The 20,903-nt window shown below is 37.5% G+C and overlaps 1 protein-coding gene across 2 annotated transcripts in view; it reads right to left on the reverse strand.

The window, feature by feature from the left end:
• Nucleotides 1-560: 560 nt before the first annotated feature.
• The window catches only part of LOC100733221 (antigen WC1.1-like), a 100,142-nt gene continuing 79,799 nt past the window's right edge, over nt 561-20,903 (reverse strand). The window contains exons 7-19 of one of the 2 annotated variants that reach the window (XM_063238126.1): nt 20,294-20,602; nt 19,894-20,211; nt 12,968-13,060; nt 12,580-12,894; nt 11,214-11,528; nt 7,991-8,032; nt 7,587-7,901; nt 7,378-7,410; nt 6,987-7,124; nt 4,385-4,459; nt 3,941-4,033; nt 1,999-2,145; nt 561-981 (exon numbers count right to left, since the gene is read on the reverse strand). In XM_063238126.1, coding sequence (XP_063094196.1) covers nt 863-981; nt 1,999-2,145; nt 3,941-4,033; nt 4,385-4,459; nt 6,987-7,124; nt 7,378-7,410; nt 7,587-7,901; nt 7,991-8,032; nt 11,214-11,528; nt 12,580-12,894; nt 12,968-13,060; nt 19,894-20,211; nt 20,294-20,602 — 2,312 coding nt within the window. In that variant the 3' untranslated portion in view covers nt 561-862. The remainder of the gene's footprint in view (nt 982-1,998; nt 2,146-3,940; nt 4,034-4,384; nt 4,460-6,986; nt 7,125-7,377; nt 7,411-7,586; nt 7,902-7,990; nt 8,033-11,213; nt 11,529-12,579; nt 12,895-12,967; nt 13,061-19,893; nt 20,212-20,293; nt 20,603-20,903) is intronic. The other variant, XM_023564920.2, reaches the window with a different exon arrangement.

Here is a 20,903-nt window from a genome sequence, read left to right on the forward strand (position 1 = left end):
GGGTCTTGACTTCTGTTCTGGTGAACCATCATCCTTGGCTCCCTATAATTGTATATACATCTTTCTATCTTTATTCTCACCTTGGGTTGCACTGGAACTGGTAGACTGGAATTAGCATGCTAGAATTCTATAACTTCTCCATGGAATTGCAAATATAAACTTTCTGGGCCATGATGAGAGTGAGAAAGGGACCTCTATACCCATGTTTCTGTTATCAAAAATTATAATTACTACTGTTGATCTCAGTATCAGCATTATAATTGATCAACAAGTGCATAAAGAGAACATAGTATTTGTATAAAATGGAGTTCTGTTCTACCATAAAGAAAGAAAAACATTAGGCATTCATTGGTAAATGATAACATTTGTTGGTAGGTGATAACACAAAGTTAAGTGAAGTCATTCATACACAAAAGTGGAAATTACAACATGGTTTCTCTTATGTGAGAGAGAGAGGAAAAACACAATACTAGAGAAATTAATAGAATTGGAGAAAAATTCAAATATTTCCTCAAACAATAAGTTCAATGTAAAAAAAATCAATATACATGTTACCCTAGTTTATCTTTGTTGAAGAGAAAGATTTGTGATATTATCTGTTATTTTTTTGTGAGAATTGCTTTGGTTTATGTTTGTACTGTAATCATTTTAAAGATATGGTCATATGGTGTCACAGAAGGAAAGGTTTATGACTGAAAAATGAATTTTCCAAGGCCATCAGGTTCAATGTACCTACATTATTAAGGAAAAATACCACTGGTTTACATGTCAAAACTTGACAGTAATGAAGATGACAGATACTCATTTATTTGGGAAAAGCATTACAAAGTTCTTTGTAGACTTAGTTGCTACAAATATGGCATTACATGACACTAAGCTCAACATCATCATATCTAAAGTTTTCTTGTCTTAGTGACAATGGAGATCCCTTCTCTTCCATGCTGGAGTTACTACCTTCTCTTGGAGGTTGACGGAAGGTGCCTGTAACAGTAAGGAGAGTCATTATTTCTGTGATGAAAAAAAAATCAATAGTACTTTTTTAGAATAATTCGTGTGAGCATAGTGAGTACAAAGTAATGCAAGGGCACAGAGCTCTTCTAAAAGGTGAGATAGAACTAACTGATACTGACTTCTCTCTTCATAGCATTGTGATGATGTCAGCAATGAGAAAGAAATAGTTCATTAATGACAAGGAATGAGAAAGAGGAAGAAAAGCCTCTTTCAGAAATGGCTGAACCTATACCCTAAGAAATGAAGAAGAGATGATAACGAGATTTGCTCTGTGCCTCATGACAGACCACACATGACCTCAAAGTGTTAATTAACTCTCCTTGATTCAAAAGTTGACAGATGAACCCAGTCTCACTGTGTCTTGATCTCCATGAACACCATGTCCATATATGAGCAGAAAGACTAGTCCATGGCAATGATGTCCGGGGCAACTGAAACAAGGGCACTAATTTTTTTCTTTCTCATATTGCTAAAATTTTATCATTCTTTACTTAAGGCCAATTGCACATTCTGCTAGTATAATGAAAAATTTCAACTTCAAATATTTGTTTACTGTTTTCTATAAAATTTATATAGTACATAGGCTAAATTTCTACAGCTCATAAACAAAATTTGCCTTGTTATTAGAAAAATTTACAGAGTATACCAACAAATAGAAAGAGCACCCATATTCATAGTCAGATCAAGTGTTGTTATTACTATAAAAATAGCAGTAAAAGCACAAAAGTATTAAGTTCACATATATGAGAAGTAATCATGAACACAGGAAAGTACCATATTTTTTCTCAGAACAATTGGAATATTTAGAATAATATTTATAATAATAGTTTTAATAGTGAACAGTTGACATCATTAAGTATACATGTCTATCTAACTAGCTTTTTGACCCATAACTGATAGTAAACAAAAACTGATGATTGCTTGATCTAAATTTATGTTTCCCATAACAGTTAAGTAACACAGTGGAGAAAAGAGATGTACACCAACTTGACTGAGAATTCCTGGCACCACCACCATCTTGTGGGAAACAGTGCATCTCACTCATCTCAGGGGAGGAAGGAATTTTAGGAAAAGGTAACTCTTCAATATCATCATATCCATTCTCTGTGATAACAGCATGCTGTTCTGGATGTTCTGAAAACAGACAATGAATAAAGTGGAAGAGCAAAATTGATTGGGCAAAACTATTTAAATGTCTTCAAATGTAGGGACTCTAATATAATAGCCACCATGTTCCAAGGTTGTTGAATGACAGATATATATTTGTATTTTTAGAAATCATTAAATCCTTAAAATATGCCAATATATTAAGGTAAATAATATTTTATTAAAATATTCTTTAATTCTACAATACATTAACAAATTAGTGATCTGAGTTGCAAGTACTACATTATGGTTATGATTCAGATTGAAACATGTTATATGTATATACTAGATGAATCTGGTAAAAATCCAATTTTTCTCTTTCTTTCTTTCTTTCTTTCTTTCTTTCTTTCTTTCTTTCTTTCTTTCTTCCTTCCTTCCTTCCTTCCTTCCTTCCTTCCTTCCTTCCTTCCTTTCTCTTTTTGATACCAGGAATTGAAGTCAGGGTATTTCCTTGAATTTTCCATGTAGGTGCTGGTTGCTGAGTTATATCTCCAGTTCTATGCATGTCCTTTCTGAAGCAGTAGGGCATATAGAGTTGGGAGGGACAGTAAGACCTTGTTTTGTGCAACACTGAGATAGGCAATCTCACTTCCAATTAGATGATATGATTTCACCCCTACTAGTACTGTGTTGACCTTTGGATTTCATCTCGACAGAGCTTTTCTTTATGTGATTCATCCCAAATTATGCATTTTTTTATCACTTGGGAAATTTCCAGGGTGGACAGTCTCCCCTCTTTGGTCTTTTGTAGGGAAGATCTCTGGGTAGACGGTAACTTCATGTATTTTAGTCAATATTTAAGTTACCTTTCAAAAAATCTTGTAATATTAATATGAATGATTTATTGCTCTATGTGAATGTGTAAAATGTATTTCTCATTGTTCTTTATCATCATGGAGTTTTTAAATTTTGCAATGTTATTTGTGAAAAAAATAGCTTTTGAATTTATGGTAGTTAATTTGTGGTATATTTGTGGCTCTGTAGAAGTATCTGTGGAGGCCAAGAACATAAAATATGACCCTGCTTATTCCAAGATTGTTGGAAAACACTATGCATCAGCTCTAAGCAGAATTTAAAATTAATTCGCTTTCTGTGTTTATCTGTGAGTCTTTCCTAGATCTCTCCTAGGCCTTGCCTGGTAAGAGGAGCTGACTCATACTAGGTGAACCTGTATGAATGGTCCTGGCTGAGGCCTGTAGTGGCCTGTGAGGCCAGAGATATCTCAAAGGGAAAGCTAAGGCCACAGATGAAGACATCTTGGCTGCAACATTAATGAAGAAAATGGCGACTGTAGCTGAAGACATTTCATTCATGCGGTTGCACTCCTACCATAAATATCATCCTGGAGATAAGATGGTCCTCCTAAATTGGCATAATTCACTACTTTGAGAAGTCTTTGAAATAATTTCCAAGGTCCTGCAATTTCCTATGCTTTCCTCAGTTTTCCTGCCCCTTATTGTTGGACCTAATAAAGATGGGCAGTCCAGAGAAGTCTTTTTCTTAGCCCTCAGAGCCTGGAGCTCCATTAAAGGGCTTTGATCTTCCTGGACCCCTAAAATAATACCACTTATCTTATTTTATTTAAGCCTCTTCTCTCATTCATTTGAGAGAGTGGGGATCTAGGTCAGGGCCCAATACAAGATCACAGTGTAAGCAGACAAAAGCACATTGTTTTACCCCAGGAAGAAATAATCATCCCCATCCTAATCACAGGAGAACATTCTCCCCAGACAAGGCTTTTTCTTCTCCCATAACCTATAAAAGGGAGATTTATCTCTACTACCTGAGGCAGACCTCGGGTCTTCATTCTCTTCATTTTCCTCATTTTCCTCTGTGTAATATGGGAGCTTAGTCACTGAGTCCTCAAATAGTTTTCCTGATAGGAAGAAAAACATCAGGCAGGAGACAGGAGAGGTAATTATATTACAGGTCCACAATAAGGACTTGGAGTTTCTACCTTAGATAAGGCTGATTATGGAAGGTCAGATTTCATCTTCAAATTGCAAGGCTTTTACAAATACAAAGAGATAGAGAGTTTGAAGTGAAGGGAAAGAAATGGAAAACAAGAAGTATCAATATATACCAGTTACATGTACAAATTCTATATGCTGAATGTCATCACTTTATATAACTAAAATGCACCAATAAAATTGACCTAAATTTTTTAGATACTGAAAGCACAAAACCAAAGCCAGCTCATGACCACAAAAGACTGTAAGGTACACACCTGTGTTGTCAAACATGTCCTCCTGTGGCTTTACAAGGTACCGTATCTCCTCATAAAAGGCCTCCTTCAGAGGATCTTCAAAGAAAAAATGGCAAAGAAAGTAATATGAGTTCAGGGTTTGCTCCTAGAGGCATTTCCTCACCAACAGAAAGTATTTGACTTCCCTTATATTTGGTTTTGGGGACACTCCTTTGGGCTGCAAGGTCACTATCTTTGCATTGTGCTATTTTGGGACAGAAGTAGGTTTTCTGACCATACATGCATCTTATGCTCAGTCAAACTCTCACTATCTATATGAAAAAGTAATTTTTAGATTTCCCATATTCATTTATGATGAAGAATTCAAGTCTTTTAAATCTTGAAATGTAATTAGAGGAAAATATTTTTCAAATAATGAAAATGTATATGGAAGCATGACAATTACCTAAAAGTCACACCTTGTATGATGCTTTCTTTTACGGTTTATATCTAAAATATCACCCCTGAAGACTGATGCTCTGAGATGGGGCCTGGTGAGAAGGAATGGGTTCACTGAGAGATGACTTGGTAGTTGTATTCTTGTCTTTTTCCCTGCAGTTTTCTCATCTCCATTTAGTGGACAGATTTCCTCCACCATGCCATTCTGTCATAGAGTTTTTACCTTGAAGCTAGCCAACCATAGCCTCAATCCAATTAATCTGTGATCCAGAATACAACTTCTGTTCCTTTAAGTGGCAGTTTTTGGGACAATATATTCTAGGAATGGAAAAGTGGCAAACATAGAAACTTGCTGCACACAGTACAGATTTTTCTGTCAGTGTACCTGACTACGAGTTTCGGGAGCCTTTGATATTTGTTTTCTTCTGAAGTTTGGAAATGTTTGGAGATATAAATCTCAAGAAGCCTCAGAATGCTGTAAGCAGAGTAGTCAGAGATTGATGGGAGATTTTGTTCAGAGTTAAGAAGACCAGAATGATATTAGGAATGTGGGCCAAAGACAAGCTCAAAAGGTTTCAGTAGGGAATAAGGATCCCTTTTGTAGTGATAGAAATGTGCATTATACCTTAACAGAAAACTTATCTTCATTTTGTCCATGTCCTAAGACTTTGGAGGAGACTGAGATTGTAGGTGGTGGATGTATTAATCTGGCAGACAGAACTTTATAGTAGCTAGTATTTAGGCTGTGGCATGGGTACAGTTGGATGCTGGTAGAGATTAATAGTTTGAGGCAAGATCAGAAAGGGATCACCCTGATGGTGTGAAAAATTCACAACTTCTCCAGAAAGGAAGGACCTGTATAGTTGGAGTCAAAGAGAGTAGTGGTTGCTGGAGAGATTAGCATAAAAAAGAAAATACTACTTTTCATCATTTTCAAAAGAAAAATTGTAATAAAGGCATCTCAGTAAAGACCTAGTCTACCTCAGGTCCAAAATTGAAAACTTTTAATTTGAGAAGATGAGAGTCCCTGGGACTCCTTCTCAAAAATGTCCTTCTACAAAAATAGTCACCCAGAATTCATTTCACTTTGCCCAGCCTTCCATGCCCTCAGATTTCATGTATGCCATGGTCCACAGATACAAGATGACTTCTCAGTCCATGGCAGACCTTGGTACAATACACATTGTATTAATTTTGGAAGCATGTAAGATACTAGAGTTATGATATTAGAGAGACTTCTATCCAAATTTCAAAGGGATCCACAACAGAGTAGTGTGTGAAGCTGAGAGTGAAACTAAAGGGAAATGGAAAGCTGAATATGCCAGGAGCAAAACACCTTTGCCAAGTACAGCCATAGATAGTATTGTAGCCAACTCAAGACAAAGGCCATTTAAGCTACAATCTTTTGGCCAAGTTCAAAACTTGTCACAACTTCTCCTACGTGTTGAACCTAGAACAGGTTTTAATGTTTGACCTGCTCAGTTATATTTTTGCTTTGATTTCATTTCTTTATATCATCCTATATCTCACTTTCAGAACAGGCATATTCACTTTGTTCCCATATATTTTTGAAGTGTTTAATTTTATCTTTGATTTTCATAGGAACTCACAGAAAGAAGTTGTCTTGAGTGTCTCAGAGGAGATTTTGGAGTAGAACTTGTCAAAATTGCTGGCACTATTAAGATACCAGTGACCCCAGGAGATACACTCTGTTCATTCTGCATAAGCTTTTCTGGACAATTGGTTGAATGTCAGGGCTTAGATTAAAAAAAAAAAATGTCTCCCCCCCCCCTAAAAAAAAGTCTCATGTGTTACTATGAGAGAAGAACTACATACATGTATATTTTTATCCACTCAAGAGTTCATGGTGATTATGCTGTTAAAAAGTGGGTCTGGGTGGAAGAGGCAGGAGGCCTGCCTTTGGAGGGAATATCTCAGTTACAAATTCCACCCTTTTTCTTTTGCTTCATTGTTATATAAAGTAAAAAGCTTATGCCATAAGATTCTGCCTTATAGTTTCTGTCTTGGAGCTAACCAGCCATGCATTAAAATTCACTAAAATGTGAGACAAAATAATCACTTCTCCTCTAAAGATGTGAGAATGAGGTATACTTTTTCCAGTCATGGGAAAATTAAAGACACTTTTTCCACATAAATCTACATTACCAAAAGTGTGAAGCCACACCTCGGATCACTGTTTTCCATCTGCGCATCTGAGTCCCCAGGACAATGAGGACCAGGAGGAGGAGGGCTCCCAGGATGATGCAGATGATCACAGGTAAAGAAAAGAAACCTGGAACAGGTGGAGAGCTTGAGCTGGTACCTGAGAATGAAAAGAGGCTGTCAGTTTTTAGAGAGGGTCAAAGGTCTATCTTCTGAATGAAGATCTCTCTAAAATGAATTTCTGTTAGCACTGGAAGCCCTGTGGCTGCCACAGTGGAATGAAATTTCATGGTTACTTTGAAAGCTTGACCATCTGGCCTATTGCAATACTGCCTAAATATGTACATTTCTATTGCACAGGTATGAACATCAAAACATGTCTCTATGGCCTGGCTCAAGGAAGAGCTACTTACTTCTATCAATGGGAGAAACTGTTGTCCTTTCATCTAAAGAGAAAAGAAAGAATATAGAATCACTCCACTTTGTTAGACATTCACAACATCAGTGCATGTTTCTCTCAGCAGTTTAGAGCACAGCTTCTTCTACCATGGCACAAGGCAGACGCAGTTTTGGACAATACTCTCCCATGGCCCCAGCCCACACACCTGGCCCTGCCGCTCACCTGAGCACCTCACGCCTGCATCCTCCTCATGCTTGCAGTCACTCTGTCCCCAGGGTGCCCTGGCACAGTCCCACAGGGAAGACTCCCTGCCTCTGCACTGCATTTCATCGAGCCAGATGCTTCCATTTCCAGGGCCAAATGCAGCCTTTCCCAGAGCCGCCAGCGCATGGCCACAGCCCAGCTGCTGACACACCACCTCAGCCTCTGCCAGATCCCAGGAATCATCACACACTGTGCCCCAGGAGCCTTTGTACCACAGCTCTACACGTCCTGAGCACTTGCTGTCTCCTCCTCTGAGCCGCAGCTTCTGTGTGTCTGGAAAAGCAGCAACAATTCCTTTTACTTCCTTGGTGGAGAGAAGGAGCCCCTAGGGAATATGAGGAAACAAGGAGGGGCTGAAGTACCTGTGCAGGGGGCAGACTCTGGACAGCTCTTAGGTCTCAGTCCTACAGAAGGAGACAGTGGAATGGCACTGAGTCAGGGGTGGCTGGTCCTCGTCCTCCCCCAAAACAAAGATCTCTAGGTATTGAGTGCAGTTCAGATAGCAATGACACACAAGAGCCTTTAACATTAGTTCAGCAGTTTGCCTGCGGAGATATTACTGACTCATTTGTTTATCAACATTTCAAATTAATTTTTTTCATTTCAGTTTCATAACTTACAACTTGCTCACACCAAACACAATATCAAATATACACAGATACTTACACATATCAAAAACCGAATTCCATAGAGGAAAGGGCTCACATGTCCCAATTCCTTTGTTCCTGTGTCAGAACAGTGTGTTTCATGGTGGTCTAAGTCCTCAATAAATAATTAAAGAGAACCTTCTCTATGTACTCTGAAGAGGGGCTTGTAAACATTTATTGAATGAGTAGGTAGATTTGTTAATGCTGCTAAATATAATTCATTTCACTTCTTGATAATCAGATAGAAAGATAATAGAAACCAATGGTACTGATTTGTAGTACTATTTTCTGAGCATATACCACCCTGCCTTGGAGCCAGACTATTATGATTGAGACCTTTACAAACTTTGAGCTAAACATTTCTCCATGTAACTTTGGGGTGTCGTATATTCTGTCTCAGAAATGAGAGAAGGTAGCTAAGAAACATGATCTTTACCTTTAGTAAACTTTAGCTTCTACAGGGAAAAGATAAGAAGTTAGGAAAAGAGACCATGGAGAATGCCAACATTTGTGAAATATTTATCTTTACATTCCCTTTTACTGTGATTTTCAGAGATTTCTCAGCACATTACTTGAGATAAAACTGAATGAGGTCTGTGTGTGTGAGAGAGAGAAAGAGAAAGAGAGAGAGAGAGAGAGAGAGAGAGAGAGAGAGAGAGGCAGAGACAGAGAGACAGAGATAAAGACAGAGTGAGAGATAAGAAAGAGAAACAATGTTGAAGGAAACGAGAGCACATAAAAAATAAAGCAAGGGAAGAAGGATATAATGAGTGCATACTTTTTGATCCTGTACATATGTGTGCTTTAATGTAACATTGTAAACAAAATTCACAATTTTGTATATAAATATGAATATAAAAATAGAAATCATTGGTTTTAAATTGTTAAGAAAATATAATATAAAATAATATGTACTAATATTGTAAAAAACGAATAAAAGATAATAAAAATTTGCCATTTTACAAATAAATGGCTTTGAGATATTCCTCTAAAATCATTAAGTATAAATAACTAAAGGTAATACTAGTGGACAAAAGGTGATGTAATCTGATAAATTTAACATTTTTTATTACATATTTTCTTTGCTTACAATAAGTGCATAATAATTTGTAAAATAGAGAATGGTGTTTCTTTTTCTTTCCTTTTTTATATTTATTTATGTATTTATTTTTGTGCTGGGGATCAAACTCACAACCTTGTATTTGCCAAGAAGGCAAGCTAAATCCAAGCACTCAAGCTAAACTCCTGGCTAGGAACTGTCATTTCTTGAGACCTTAACTAACAGGTGTGAAATGCATAAACCCCTTAGAACTCAGCAGGTATAAATTCAGCAATAGCAAGTGTGCCCAGTTTAGGGAAGAGAAAGAGGGGCGTGGGTGTAAGGGGAGTTGGGCGAGCCACCCCTTTGTGCCTTTAGTTCTCTTAAACCAGTGCACTGCTTTGAACACTTCCTGGGAATTTGGCATGGGGGAAGCACTTTATTAGGGGTGAAGAAAGAACTCCACTCTTCATAGTCTTCTTAAATCTTCCAGAGGAACTTACAGAGCATCTTCTTCCTTTTCTTGAGTAAAGTCCTTACGAACAATCTGCCTACATGTTCATTTGCATATAGGCTAAATAGGGTAGTTATAGACTCCCTGCAATAGAGTTTCCAATTGATTTTGCACCTGAGATATAGAATGGCATGTGCCACCATCACTTCTGAGGTTATGTCACCTCGTCACACATCAGCAAATTAATCAAATTGGAATTTTAAATATATTTCTGGAATGAAATAGCTAATATATTATCAATCAGAAAAAATACTAGAGAGGAAACCACTGAAATAACCAGAATATCTAAGGCAATAATGCGATTGAAGGGATAGAAGGGTTAAGGAGATATTTTTATATAGAGATGGAAGAACTTCCTATTGAAATTGGAGAGAGTGAGAAGAGGGGAAATGAAGGTGATTTGAGCCTATGTCAATGGTGATAAGAGAGACACTGACTGGAAATTCAACTGGTAGAAAAAGTGAGAGGTAGAGACTGAGTGGGTAGAATCAGTTGTTCTATTCTTCAAACTAACTTTGAGAAGCTTATTAGATATCAAGTGATGACATTAATCAGTGATGAAACATGAGCTTGGAATTCAGGGCACGATGGATTGTGTAAGTTTACATTTGGGAGCTGTCAATGTTATAACAGCATCTGAGGCTGTGGGGCTCAAAAACATCATCTAGGGGAGGAACATCATGAAGGAAGAGTAGAGTGTTTGAGTCTCAGCCCTCAGTGTATCTCAGCCTAGCAGTCGAACAGAAAAGATACAATGCAGGAAGACTGAATAAGAGTAATTGCTAAGACTGAGTGGTCAGAAAGAAAAATGTAAAGGAGAGAGTGTCAGATTGTTGAATGCCACTGAGAAGACAAGAATAACTGCAAGATAATTTTTTTGCTGTGTTTTTATTTTCTTGCGAATTCTGAGGAGTAGTAGAGTCCAAAATTTAATTGGAATAAGTTCAGCATTACCAGCATAACAAAAATTAAACCTAGCTATTAATGAAAATTCTCTTTTGAAGTTTCAGAGGTCATGAGGAGGGAAAACAGTTGAGTTAGACTCTCCCTCACCCTATCACATCCAACAATAAGAATTTTCTCAAAACCTGAAAGGCGCCCTGCTCCTCCCACCTCTTTATTTACATTGCTCAAAAAGTTTATTGGAGCATTAGTTCATGATTCACATGCCCAATTCAGTTTCTCTGATATTTTTCACATAGATTACTGTTATCACTTTTCTATTTCTTCTATTGGAAACAAGAAATACATTAAATAAGTAATCTAAAATTCAAAATTCATTTTGTAGACATATTGAAACACAGAACTTACATATGAAAACATGATGTTTTCCTATAGAAGCCTACAGGATTGAGAGAGATGCACATAAATAGACAGTAGATCACCTGTGCATGTGACATAAGCTGAGTCCCTTGGAATGCAAGATCTTTGATTCCAAGCATCAGAAGGACACTGCCAGAGAGAGGTATCAGTTTTCCGACACTGTATTCCATCCACCCACTGCGGTCTAGAACCTTTCCTGGCAGGAACAGAAGTATTGAGAATCCCAGTGTCCCCACAGCCAAGCTGTTTGCAGATCACAGACAAAGTCACTTCTTCCATGGGACTGAGGCAGACACTGCCCCAGGTTCCATTGTAGAAAATCTCCAGCCACCCAGAGCACTCCTGGTCCTGGCTCACCATCCTGAGATCCAGGAACTCTAAAACAGAATGAGGCATAGAAATAAGGAGACCCTTAGTACATTTTTTACTTTACAATGAGTAAAAACTCATCGTTGACTATGCTGAGAAAATAACCTTTACATAGAAATACTGAAATTTATTTATCTTTTACCTATTTTGCAATTCTGAATAAGTTATTCAATTACTGCCACAGTGATGTAGAGAAAAATGAAAGACAGACTCTGACCTGAGGTCACTGCAGGTAAGCAAAGGCTGATTGCTGTTTCTTGAATAAACTTGTGGAAGGTAGTAAGGGCAGTGGAGGGAAAGCAGCATAGTGGAGCACTGAATACGTTCACATGCTGAACTTATGGCCTATAAATGCATTTCTTCACTTGATGAGAGGGCTTTGCTGGCCAGATTAAGTGAAGGCCTTTCAGTTGCAAGATTATCCTAGTAATCTCAATAGGTAGGTTTCTGGATTAACTAGGTGATCACTAGCTCATAATGTTCTCATACTATATCTTTACTATCATTTTTATGATACTGGTTACAAGGAGGTGTTACCAAAGAAGAATGGTCAGAGAATTGTGTGGTATCTGGATTGAAGGAGCCAAGAAATGAAGACAGATTCTAGAAATTAAAAAAGACGTGAATATGAGTTTTCCTTAAGCATCAGAAGAGGGTACCCCTGCCAACATCTTGTTTTCATCCCAGCCAGAAATGGGACAAAATTCTACCTGAACAAGTGTAATGTAATAATTCATGTTTGATGTTACTGTGTGGTAATTTGATACAGCAGCAATGGAATATAATGCAGGAGGACTCAACATTTGCACCCACAGGGAACTGACAAACACTAGAGAATGAATGTCAGGTGACAGAGATGAGAAGGAAGGGCAAGAAGCTCAACTACAACAGGAAGAGATAGCACATCCTATTTTTTTTTTTTTCTGAACAGAAAAACATATGGGAAGGATCCTTCCTACCTCTGCACATTGAGATACTGTCTGAACACTCATTTTGTGGTCAGAGACCATCTTGGAGACCCTCTCACCTCCTCCTATTTTGGAAAGTGTGAGCACAGACCTGAGCATATGACCCCTGCGTCCTCTTTGTGCCTGCAGTCATGCTGCTCCCAGCCCTGGGAAGGGCAGTTCCACACGTGGGTCTCCTCTCCTGTGCAGTTCAGCTCATCCAGCCAGATGGGCCCTGATCCCTGACCAAAGTGAGCAGAGACTGTGGCATTAAGGGCCACTCCACAGTTCATCTGTCTGCACACAACATGGGCATCATTCAGGTCCCAGCTGTCATCACAGATGGTGCCCCAGGATCCCTGATGCAGAATCTCCACTCTGCCTGCACAGCGAGTGCCCCCATTCACCAGACGCAGCTGTCTGCTATCTGTGGAGAGACAGAGTCAGGGCAGTTGTGCTGACACAGTAAGGAGCAGATTCTTTCCTGGGGACATCCTCACCTAAGCAGTTGGCGTCCTGTACTTCTGAGGCTGTGGAATCTCCTGAGTTAGACAGGGAGTCCTTGTACTGGGGCAGAAGCTGAGTCTTGTTTCCTAAATGCAGAATAAAAAAGAAGGAACCTGTTACACTAATGATGGCATCTAGGATAGAAGCTAAAGGAGGAGACTGATTTCCTGTTCAGAGCTGAATTTTCATATGTAGATATTTACTTTTGACTGTATCAGACTTTTTAGTTTGAAGTCAAACCCTAATAATGTCTTGGAAGTCCCTCCTACTTGCCTCACTGGCCTAGGATGACTGAGGATAGTCAACTGCCCCTCCTCCTTGCCCCCTAGACCTACAGTGGCCATAGAATATTGGGTACCCCTCCTTCTTGCTCACGTGGATTTCAGATGGCCATGGTTCACTGGCTACTCCTCCTCTTCCTCATCCCTGTGACCTGGGACCAAGACAGATCACCAGCTGCTACACCTTCTCCTCACCTCTCAGACCTGGAACCACCCTGGCTTATTGACTGTCTCTCCTCCTTACCCCCCAAGCCTTGGATAGCAACAGATTCTAGGCTATCCTTCTCTACCCCAAAGGCTACAACAGACTACTGACAATCAGTAAACCTAACATCTGCAGAACCTTGCTGGGCTTATGGGAGACTTAGAAATCCCTCATTCTCACAGAGAACCTCAGTGGACTTGTGAGACTGTGGATAGTTTTCCCATCAAATAGAGAACCTCTAAGCAGGAGAAGTAGGAAGGTCTCCCCCAGTTGTAGGACCTAGGCAAGGCTAGCAAGAGTGTGGGTGCGTTCTTATTCCATATACGGAACACCAGGTGGGTTTAGAAGTGTGCTCATAAGGCCCCTGGTCCAAGCTGAAGGAAATGAAAAGGGCTTGCCAGACCCCCAGTGACACAATAAGGTTCCAGCTGAGGTGAACACCATAATCAGGTAGATCTGGTCACCTGAAACAACCTGAAGCCATAGTAACAGCAGGAACTAAGGGTTAGCTTATGTTAATACTCCTAGGCTAGTCAACCTAGGAAGGATATAGGACTCAGCCAACAGGCCCTGCAGGAGGAATTCAGGTGACTGGCCTTCTAGTTCATTGTGGGACCCAACAATTGGACAAACATCATCCACACAGTAGGATTTTAAGACATGCACAACAGACAGTTGAGACTAGTGATATTGAAAGACCAAATATTGGCCCAAGAGATGAAAATTACACAATGAAAAAGCAAAATGCAATATCTAATGCACAGTCCCCTGGAAAAAGTACAGGAGACACTGAAATCAAGGATATTAAAAGTTGTACACCAGAAATTTAAGCAAAGGTAGCAAGTGAAGCATAGAAACTTATCCATGAGGCTATGGTGAAAATCAGATTAAAATAATCTGTTATGTAAAAAAGAACTGACAACCTTAATAAAGGAGCTGCTCAGCATAAGAGAAGACATTAGAAAAAGTACAGGAGCATGGGAAAATGATGGAAACCTTGAATGAACAATATATAAAAGAAGTAGAATCATGAAGCAAATTCAAAGAGATAACCAGGAGATAAAACAGTCCACTGAAAGCTAGAAAAACCATTTGAATGAAGCTGAGGGTATAATTTCAGACTGTGAGAACAAGATTGCAGCTAGTGACCAAGAAAGAAAAGAAATTTTAAAAGAAACAAAAGTATGAAAGACAATTCAACAGTTTCAAGAAGATGAAAGAGAAACAATATAAGATTGATTGGCATTAATTATGATGCAGGGTTCAATGCAAATGACATAGGAAAACTATTCACAGAGGTAATAGTAGAAAATTTCCCAAACAAGGGGGAAAAATATGACAAATAAATGAGGAATATAGAATGCCACACAGTCAAAACAAATATAAATCTACACCAACATATAATAATTAAAATTTCAGAAATGCAGCATAAAAACAGAATACCAAAAGCTGTTAGAGAAAAGACACAACTTTCTTATCAAGGAAATCCCTTTAGAATCACAATACACTTTTAGCACAAGTTACTATGAGCTTGAAGGGAAATGTTTCAAAACAACTTTCAAATGAGATTGATGTGCCCTGCAAAACTTTCTTTCAAATTTAATGGAGAAATAAGATACTTCCCTCACAAAGAATAGCTGGAGAGATTCATGTCCCCCCAACCAACCGAAGAAAGAGTACTGAAAGACACTCTAGATAAAGGTAAAAATGACTGCATTTCCCAAAACAACAACCAAAAATAACCACCAGAAAATTTAACAAGGCGGAAAAGCAGGAAACACACCACAGAAACATGTATTGAACCAATACATGTTAGCTGTATCCATCAACTATTAAAAAAAATAGTTTGACAGAATAGATGAAAAAACAGGATCTAATAATTTATTGTATGCAAGAAATATATATGACTTAATCAAAACTCATAGAGTATGGTCAAAGGATAGAAAACAATATTTAATGTAACCGGAAGGTAGAAAAAAAGCAGAGGTAGGTATTCCATTTGTAGACAATGTAAATATGAAACCAAAAATGATTGAAAGAGACAAATTACATCACTATATGTCTGTCATGAGAATAACTCAAGAGGAAAGGCTAACAATTATAAACATATACAAAATATAGGAACACGGAAATATATAAGACAGAAACTAGTAGATATGAAAAACCAAATAACAACACAGTTGTAAAAAGGGTCCTCAATACTGCATTGTCACAAAGAGATATATCAACTAGATAAAATGTTGGTAAAGAAATAATAACTGATTCACTCTTGTGAACAGATGGGCTTAGTAGATGTCAACACAGTGTTCACATCAGAGTACACATCTTTCTCAGCTGTTCACGGGACATTCTCCAAAATAGATCACACATTAGCCAATAGAATATTATTACGTAAATGTAAAGGGATTGAAATTATCCCATGCATATTATCTGACTTTAGAGAACTGGAATTGGAAATTAATAGCAAAACCTACATAAAGTCATGGGAATTAAACATCAACTTCTAGAAGTTGAAACATCAACTTCTAGATTACAAATAAAATTAAAGAAGAAGTTAAGCAATACCTACAATTGAGTAAAAATACAGATCCAACACACCAAAACCTGTGGAACACAAGGAAAATTTTTCCTAAGTGGGAAATATATAGCACTGTCACATCAAGAAAACAGGATGAGCATAAATAAACAACCTAATGCTACACCTCAACCTTCTGGAAAAAGAAGAGCAAGTGAAACTCAAAGCTAATAGAAAAAAAAATTATAAAAATCAGAGCAGAAGTTAATGCAACTGAGACTAAGAAAACATTTAAAGAATCAATCAATGAGCTGGTTTTCTGATAGAATAAACACAATTAATAAACCTCTAGCCAGCCTTATCAAGAAAAAGAAAGGAAAAACTCAAATTCATGCAATAAGGTCTGAAAAGAGAGATATTACTATAGAGCCCCTAGAAATTCAGAAGATCATGAATACCTGCTTTGAAAATCTTTAGTTGCATAGGGTGGAAAACACAGAGGAAGTGGACAAATTTCTAGAAATGTGTGAATTACCAAAGCTGACAAGAAAATATAACAATTTTGAATAATCCAGTATTGGCCACTGAAATTTTTTTTGGTACTGGGGATCAAACTCATGACCTTCCAATTTCCAGGTAGTCACTTATGCCACTGAAATAAATGCCCAGCCAGAGCTATTAAAATTAAAAACATGATTAAAAACTTACCAACAAAGAAAAGCCCAAGTCCTGATGGGTTCACAGCTGAATTCTATAAGAAATTTAGGTAAGATTTGATGCCAACACTTCTCAAACTGTTCAATGAAATTGAAAGGGAAGCAATCTTCGCTAACTCATTCCTGGAGACAAGTATTACTCTGATACCAAACCCAGAGAAAGACAACCAAAAACGAGAAGAATAAGCCAACATCACTAATTAACATTGTTGCAAAGATTCTCAAAAAAAGGGCTGGCAAAGAGAATGCAGCAAATCATGAAGAATATTATACATCAAGACCAAGTCAGATTTATCCCAGGAATGCAAGGATGGCTTAACATATGCAAATTAAAAGATGTAATACATCATATCCACACAGCCAAGGACATGACTCTCTCAGTAGATGTAGAAATAGCTTTTAATAAAATCCAACAATTGTTCATGATAAAAACCCTAAAGACACTCAGAATAGATGCTATCTATGTCAGTCTGCTAAGGGCCATCTGTGACAAGCCAACAGCCAACATTCTACTAAATGGACAAAAACCTGATAGCTTTCACTCTAAAATCAGGAACAAGACAAGGATGATCACTAGCACCACTCTTACTCAAGGTAGTTCTGGAAACATTAACCAGAACAATAAGACAAGAGAGAGAATTAAAATAATAAGAACAGGAGAGGAAGAAGTTAAATTCTCACTATTTACAGTATGTAAAAGATCCTAAAATCTCTATCAAAAGACTACTAGAGTTAATGAGCAAATTCAACAGTGTATCTGCTTACAAAGTCCACTAAAAATAAATAGTGTTCATGTAAACAAACAACAAACTACTGAGAGAGAAATTATGGAAATATTGCCTTTTATAATAGCATCCAAAAAAACAAATACTTAGGAATCAAAAAATGAATGTTTAGGAATCCACCTAACCAAGAATGTAAAAGAACTATATGCTGAAAATTATAGTAATCTAAAAAAGGAGATTGAAAAGAATATTGAAAAATGCAAAAATATCCCTTGCTCTTGGTTAGAAAGAATCAACATTGTGAAAATGGCCATACTTCCAAAATTGTTATATAGATTTAACATAATCCCAATAAAAATACCATTAACATATTCTACAGAAAAAATCATTTTTAAAATTCATTTGGAAACAAAACCAACCTAGAATACCAAAGAAAATTTTGGGTAACAAAAGCAAGGCCGGAGGCATCACAATTCCTCACTTGAAATTATAATACAAAACTACAGTGGTAAATTCAGCATAGTACTGGCAATGAAATAGACCTCAGGATCAATGGAAAAGATTAGAAGATGCAAACATAACTACAAAGACACTCAGCCATCTTATATTTGACAAAGGGGCTAAAAATTTTAAATGGAACAAATATAGCCTCTTTAATAAATGGTGCTGGAAAAATTGGCTTTCAACATGCTGAACACTGAAAGCATACCCATGCCTATCACCGTGCATTAAACTAAAGTGACAATGGATCAAATATCTAAATAATAAAACAGAAACACTATATCTACTGTAAGACAATGTAGGTAGAAATTTTGAAACTTTGGGTGAGGCAAAAACTTCAATAAACAAAATGCAAACTTTATGGGAATTATTTAAAAATATCAACTACTGGGATCTCATCTTATTAAATAATTTTTGCACTTCTAAAGAAAGCATCAACAAAGTGGAAAGAAAACCCATAGAATGGGAAAGAATTTTAGCCATCAGTCCCTTAGACAAAGGACTTATATCCAGACCATACAAAGAATTGAACATCAAGCCCCACAAATTCAAAAACCCACTCCAAAAATGGTCATCTGAGGTGAACACACATTTTCCAGATGAAGATATACAAATGGCCAATAAATGCATGAAGAAGAAGTGTTCACCATCACTGGTCATTTGAGAAGTACAAATTAAAGCAGTATTTAGTTATCGTCTTACTCCAGAATGAATCGCTGCCACCAAGAAATCAACTGATAACAAATGTTGGCGAGGTTGTGGGGAAAAAGGAACACCTTCTCTACTGTTGGTGTGAGTGTAAATTACTGTGGCCAGTGTGGAAATCCTAAAAAAACTAGGTTTGGTATTCCCATTCAATCCAACTAATTTCCTCCTGGGATTTTGCAGGAAAATTGAAAATGTCATGTCAGAGCGGTATATGTGCACCCATGTTCCTAGCAGCAAAACTTGTAATCAATAAATCTTGGAAACAACTAAAATGTCCATCAACAGCAGAATGGAGGGAAAGATGAGATAATTTTATACAATGGAATATTACTAATCTATTAAAAGGAAAATCTTATAGGTAAATGGAAGCAATTTTAGATTATCCTCATAATGAAATATATCAGACTCACATTTTAAATATCATATTGTCACCCTAGTGTAATAATAAATAACACTAATGAAAAACTGAAAGTGTAATAAGATCCAAATTATGATACAATATGTATCATAATAATGAAAGTGAAATACAGTACTCAAAATGAATGAACAACTTGTAGGTATACACATCTATCTGTACATATGTTTAAGTGTACAAGATGGATAATACTACTAATTCTCAGCTAGTTCATCAAAAAAAATAGTTTGTGCTGTTATTATTTGATTTTCTATTCATTTTTAAGCTTAGATTTTGTAACTTGAATACTGCTTCTAATATAACAACATGTAAATATTAACTAGTGTTGATTTCTTACTATTATTTTTGAAATTCTGTATTATTTCTACTCTTTTTACTGTTTTGCTTTTATATGAGAAACTATGTCTGCTTTGAGTCTGCTGACATTCTTATTGATTTCCTTTGTTACTTCCATTGCTACCATTTCAGATATTTCAGAGTTGTGGCTAAAATTAATGATATTCTTCTGACAACAAAGCAAACCCAAAAATAACTTTGAGCTAAAGAAGTCTTCAGAGTACATACTTTGCTTTTAAATAAAGATCAGAACATAAGGAAATTACTTATTAATGTTACAAATTCAAGTGTTTTCTTTGCAGGGGAGGAGAGCACTGTGATTGGGAGAACTGCTAGCATTCTTTTGGTGATCTTGTGAATGTATCTAACAGAGTTCTACATTTATTTTACACATTGTTCTTTATGAATTGAGTTTAAATGATAACATGTAAATTTAGAAACTTCTTTGAATATACTTTGCCTTGACCTGAATGCATCTTAAATACTACTCAACTACTCACCCTGACGACTGTCTTACCTGTACATACCACAGAGGCTGTGTTTCCATGGGCACAGGCAGGAACACCAAGGGCAATCACAGGGCAACTCCTTAAGAAGGGCTCATCTCCTGAGCAGTGGAATTGGTCTTTCCTGATTTCATCCCCTTCTTCCACAAAGTATTCTCCTTTTGGGGTGGCAATGGCAACTCCACAGCCGAGCTGGTGGCACACAACATTGGCATTGGTCATGCTCCAATGAGAGGCACAGAGCGCTCTCCAGCCTGCAGAAGTGTTCACCTCCACCTGACCCTCACACTGAGAGGTGCCATTTTTCACTAGTCGGACTTCAGCGAACTCTGGTGGAAGAAGACAGGGTTTCATCACATTTGTTCTTGAACCAGAATAATATGCAAAGATGGAAAATCTGCTGAGTCTCACCTGAGCAGACAATTTGAACAATCCCTTTATGGTGACACCTGCCTCCATGACAGGGTGCTCTGGGGCAGAACCATAGCTGAGATTCCTGGCCCTCACACAAGAACTCTTCATGCCACATCTGTCCTGTGTACTCACTGAAAGTCACATTTCCCAGGACAGATGCGGCCTTGCCACACCCCAGCTCTGCACAGATGACCTGGGCAGTGTGGAACGTGAAGTTCACATCAGATACTGGAACCCATTTTCCTCTAGAGTTCAGTTCTACTCGCCCTGAGCAGGGTCCCTCTTCTCCAGCGAGACGCAAGTATCCTAAATGAGGAAAAAACAGAACGAAAGAAACAAAGAAAGAAAGAAGAAAAGAAAAGAAAAAAATAGAAGAAATATTTAAAAAATGTGATTCTCAGACTGGAATTTGGCAATATCATGTGACAGTCAAAAATATGAAAAGTTTCCGTGTCCCTCAGTGGTTGGGAATTTGAAGAGAACTCAACAAGTGAAGTGAAGATGAGTGTTGCATGTGAACTGTCCAAAAACAAATCCAGAAGGAACATACATGTTTATTCTGAATCCCAGGAATAGGTAGATATACACAGACATAAACATAGAGATA

This window comes from Cavia porcellus, unplaced genomic scaffold (genome assembly GCF_034190915.1).
Source record: "Cavia porcellus strain 051 isolate PalLab524CR breed Dunkin Hartley unplaced genomic scaffold, mCavPor4.1 scaffold_27, whole genome shotgun sequence".
Lineage (NCBI taxonomy): Eukaryota > Metazoa > Chordata > Mammalia > Rodentia > Caviidae > Cavia > Cavia porcellus.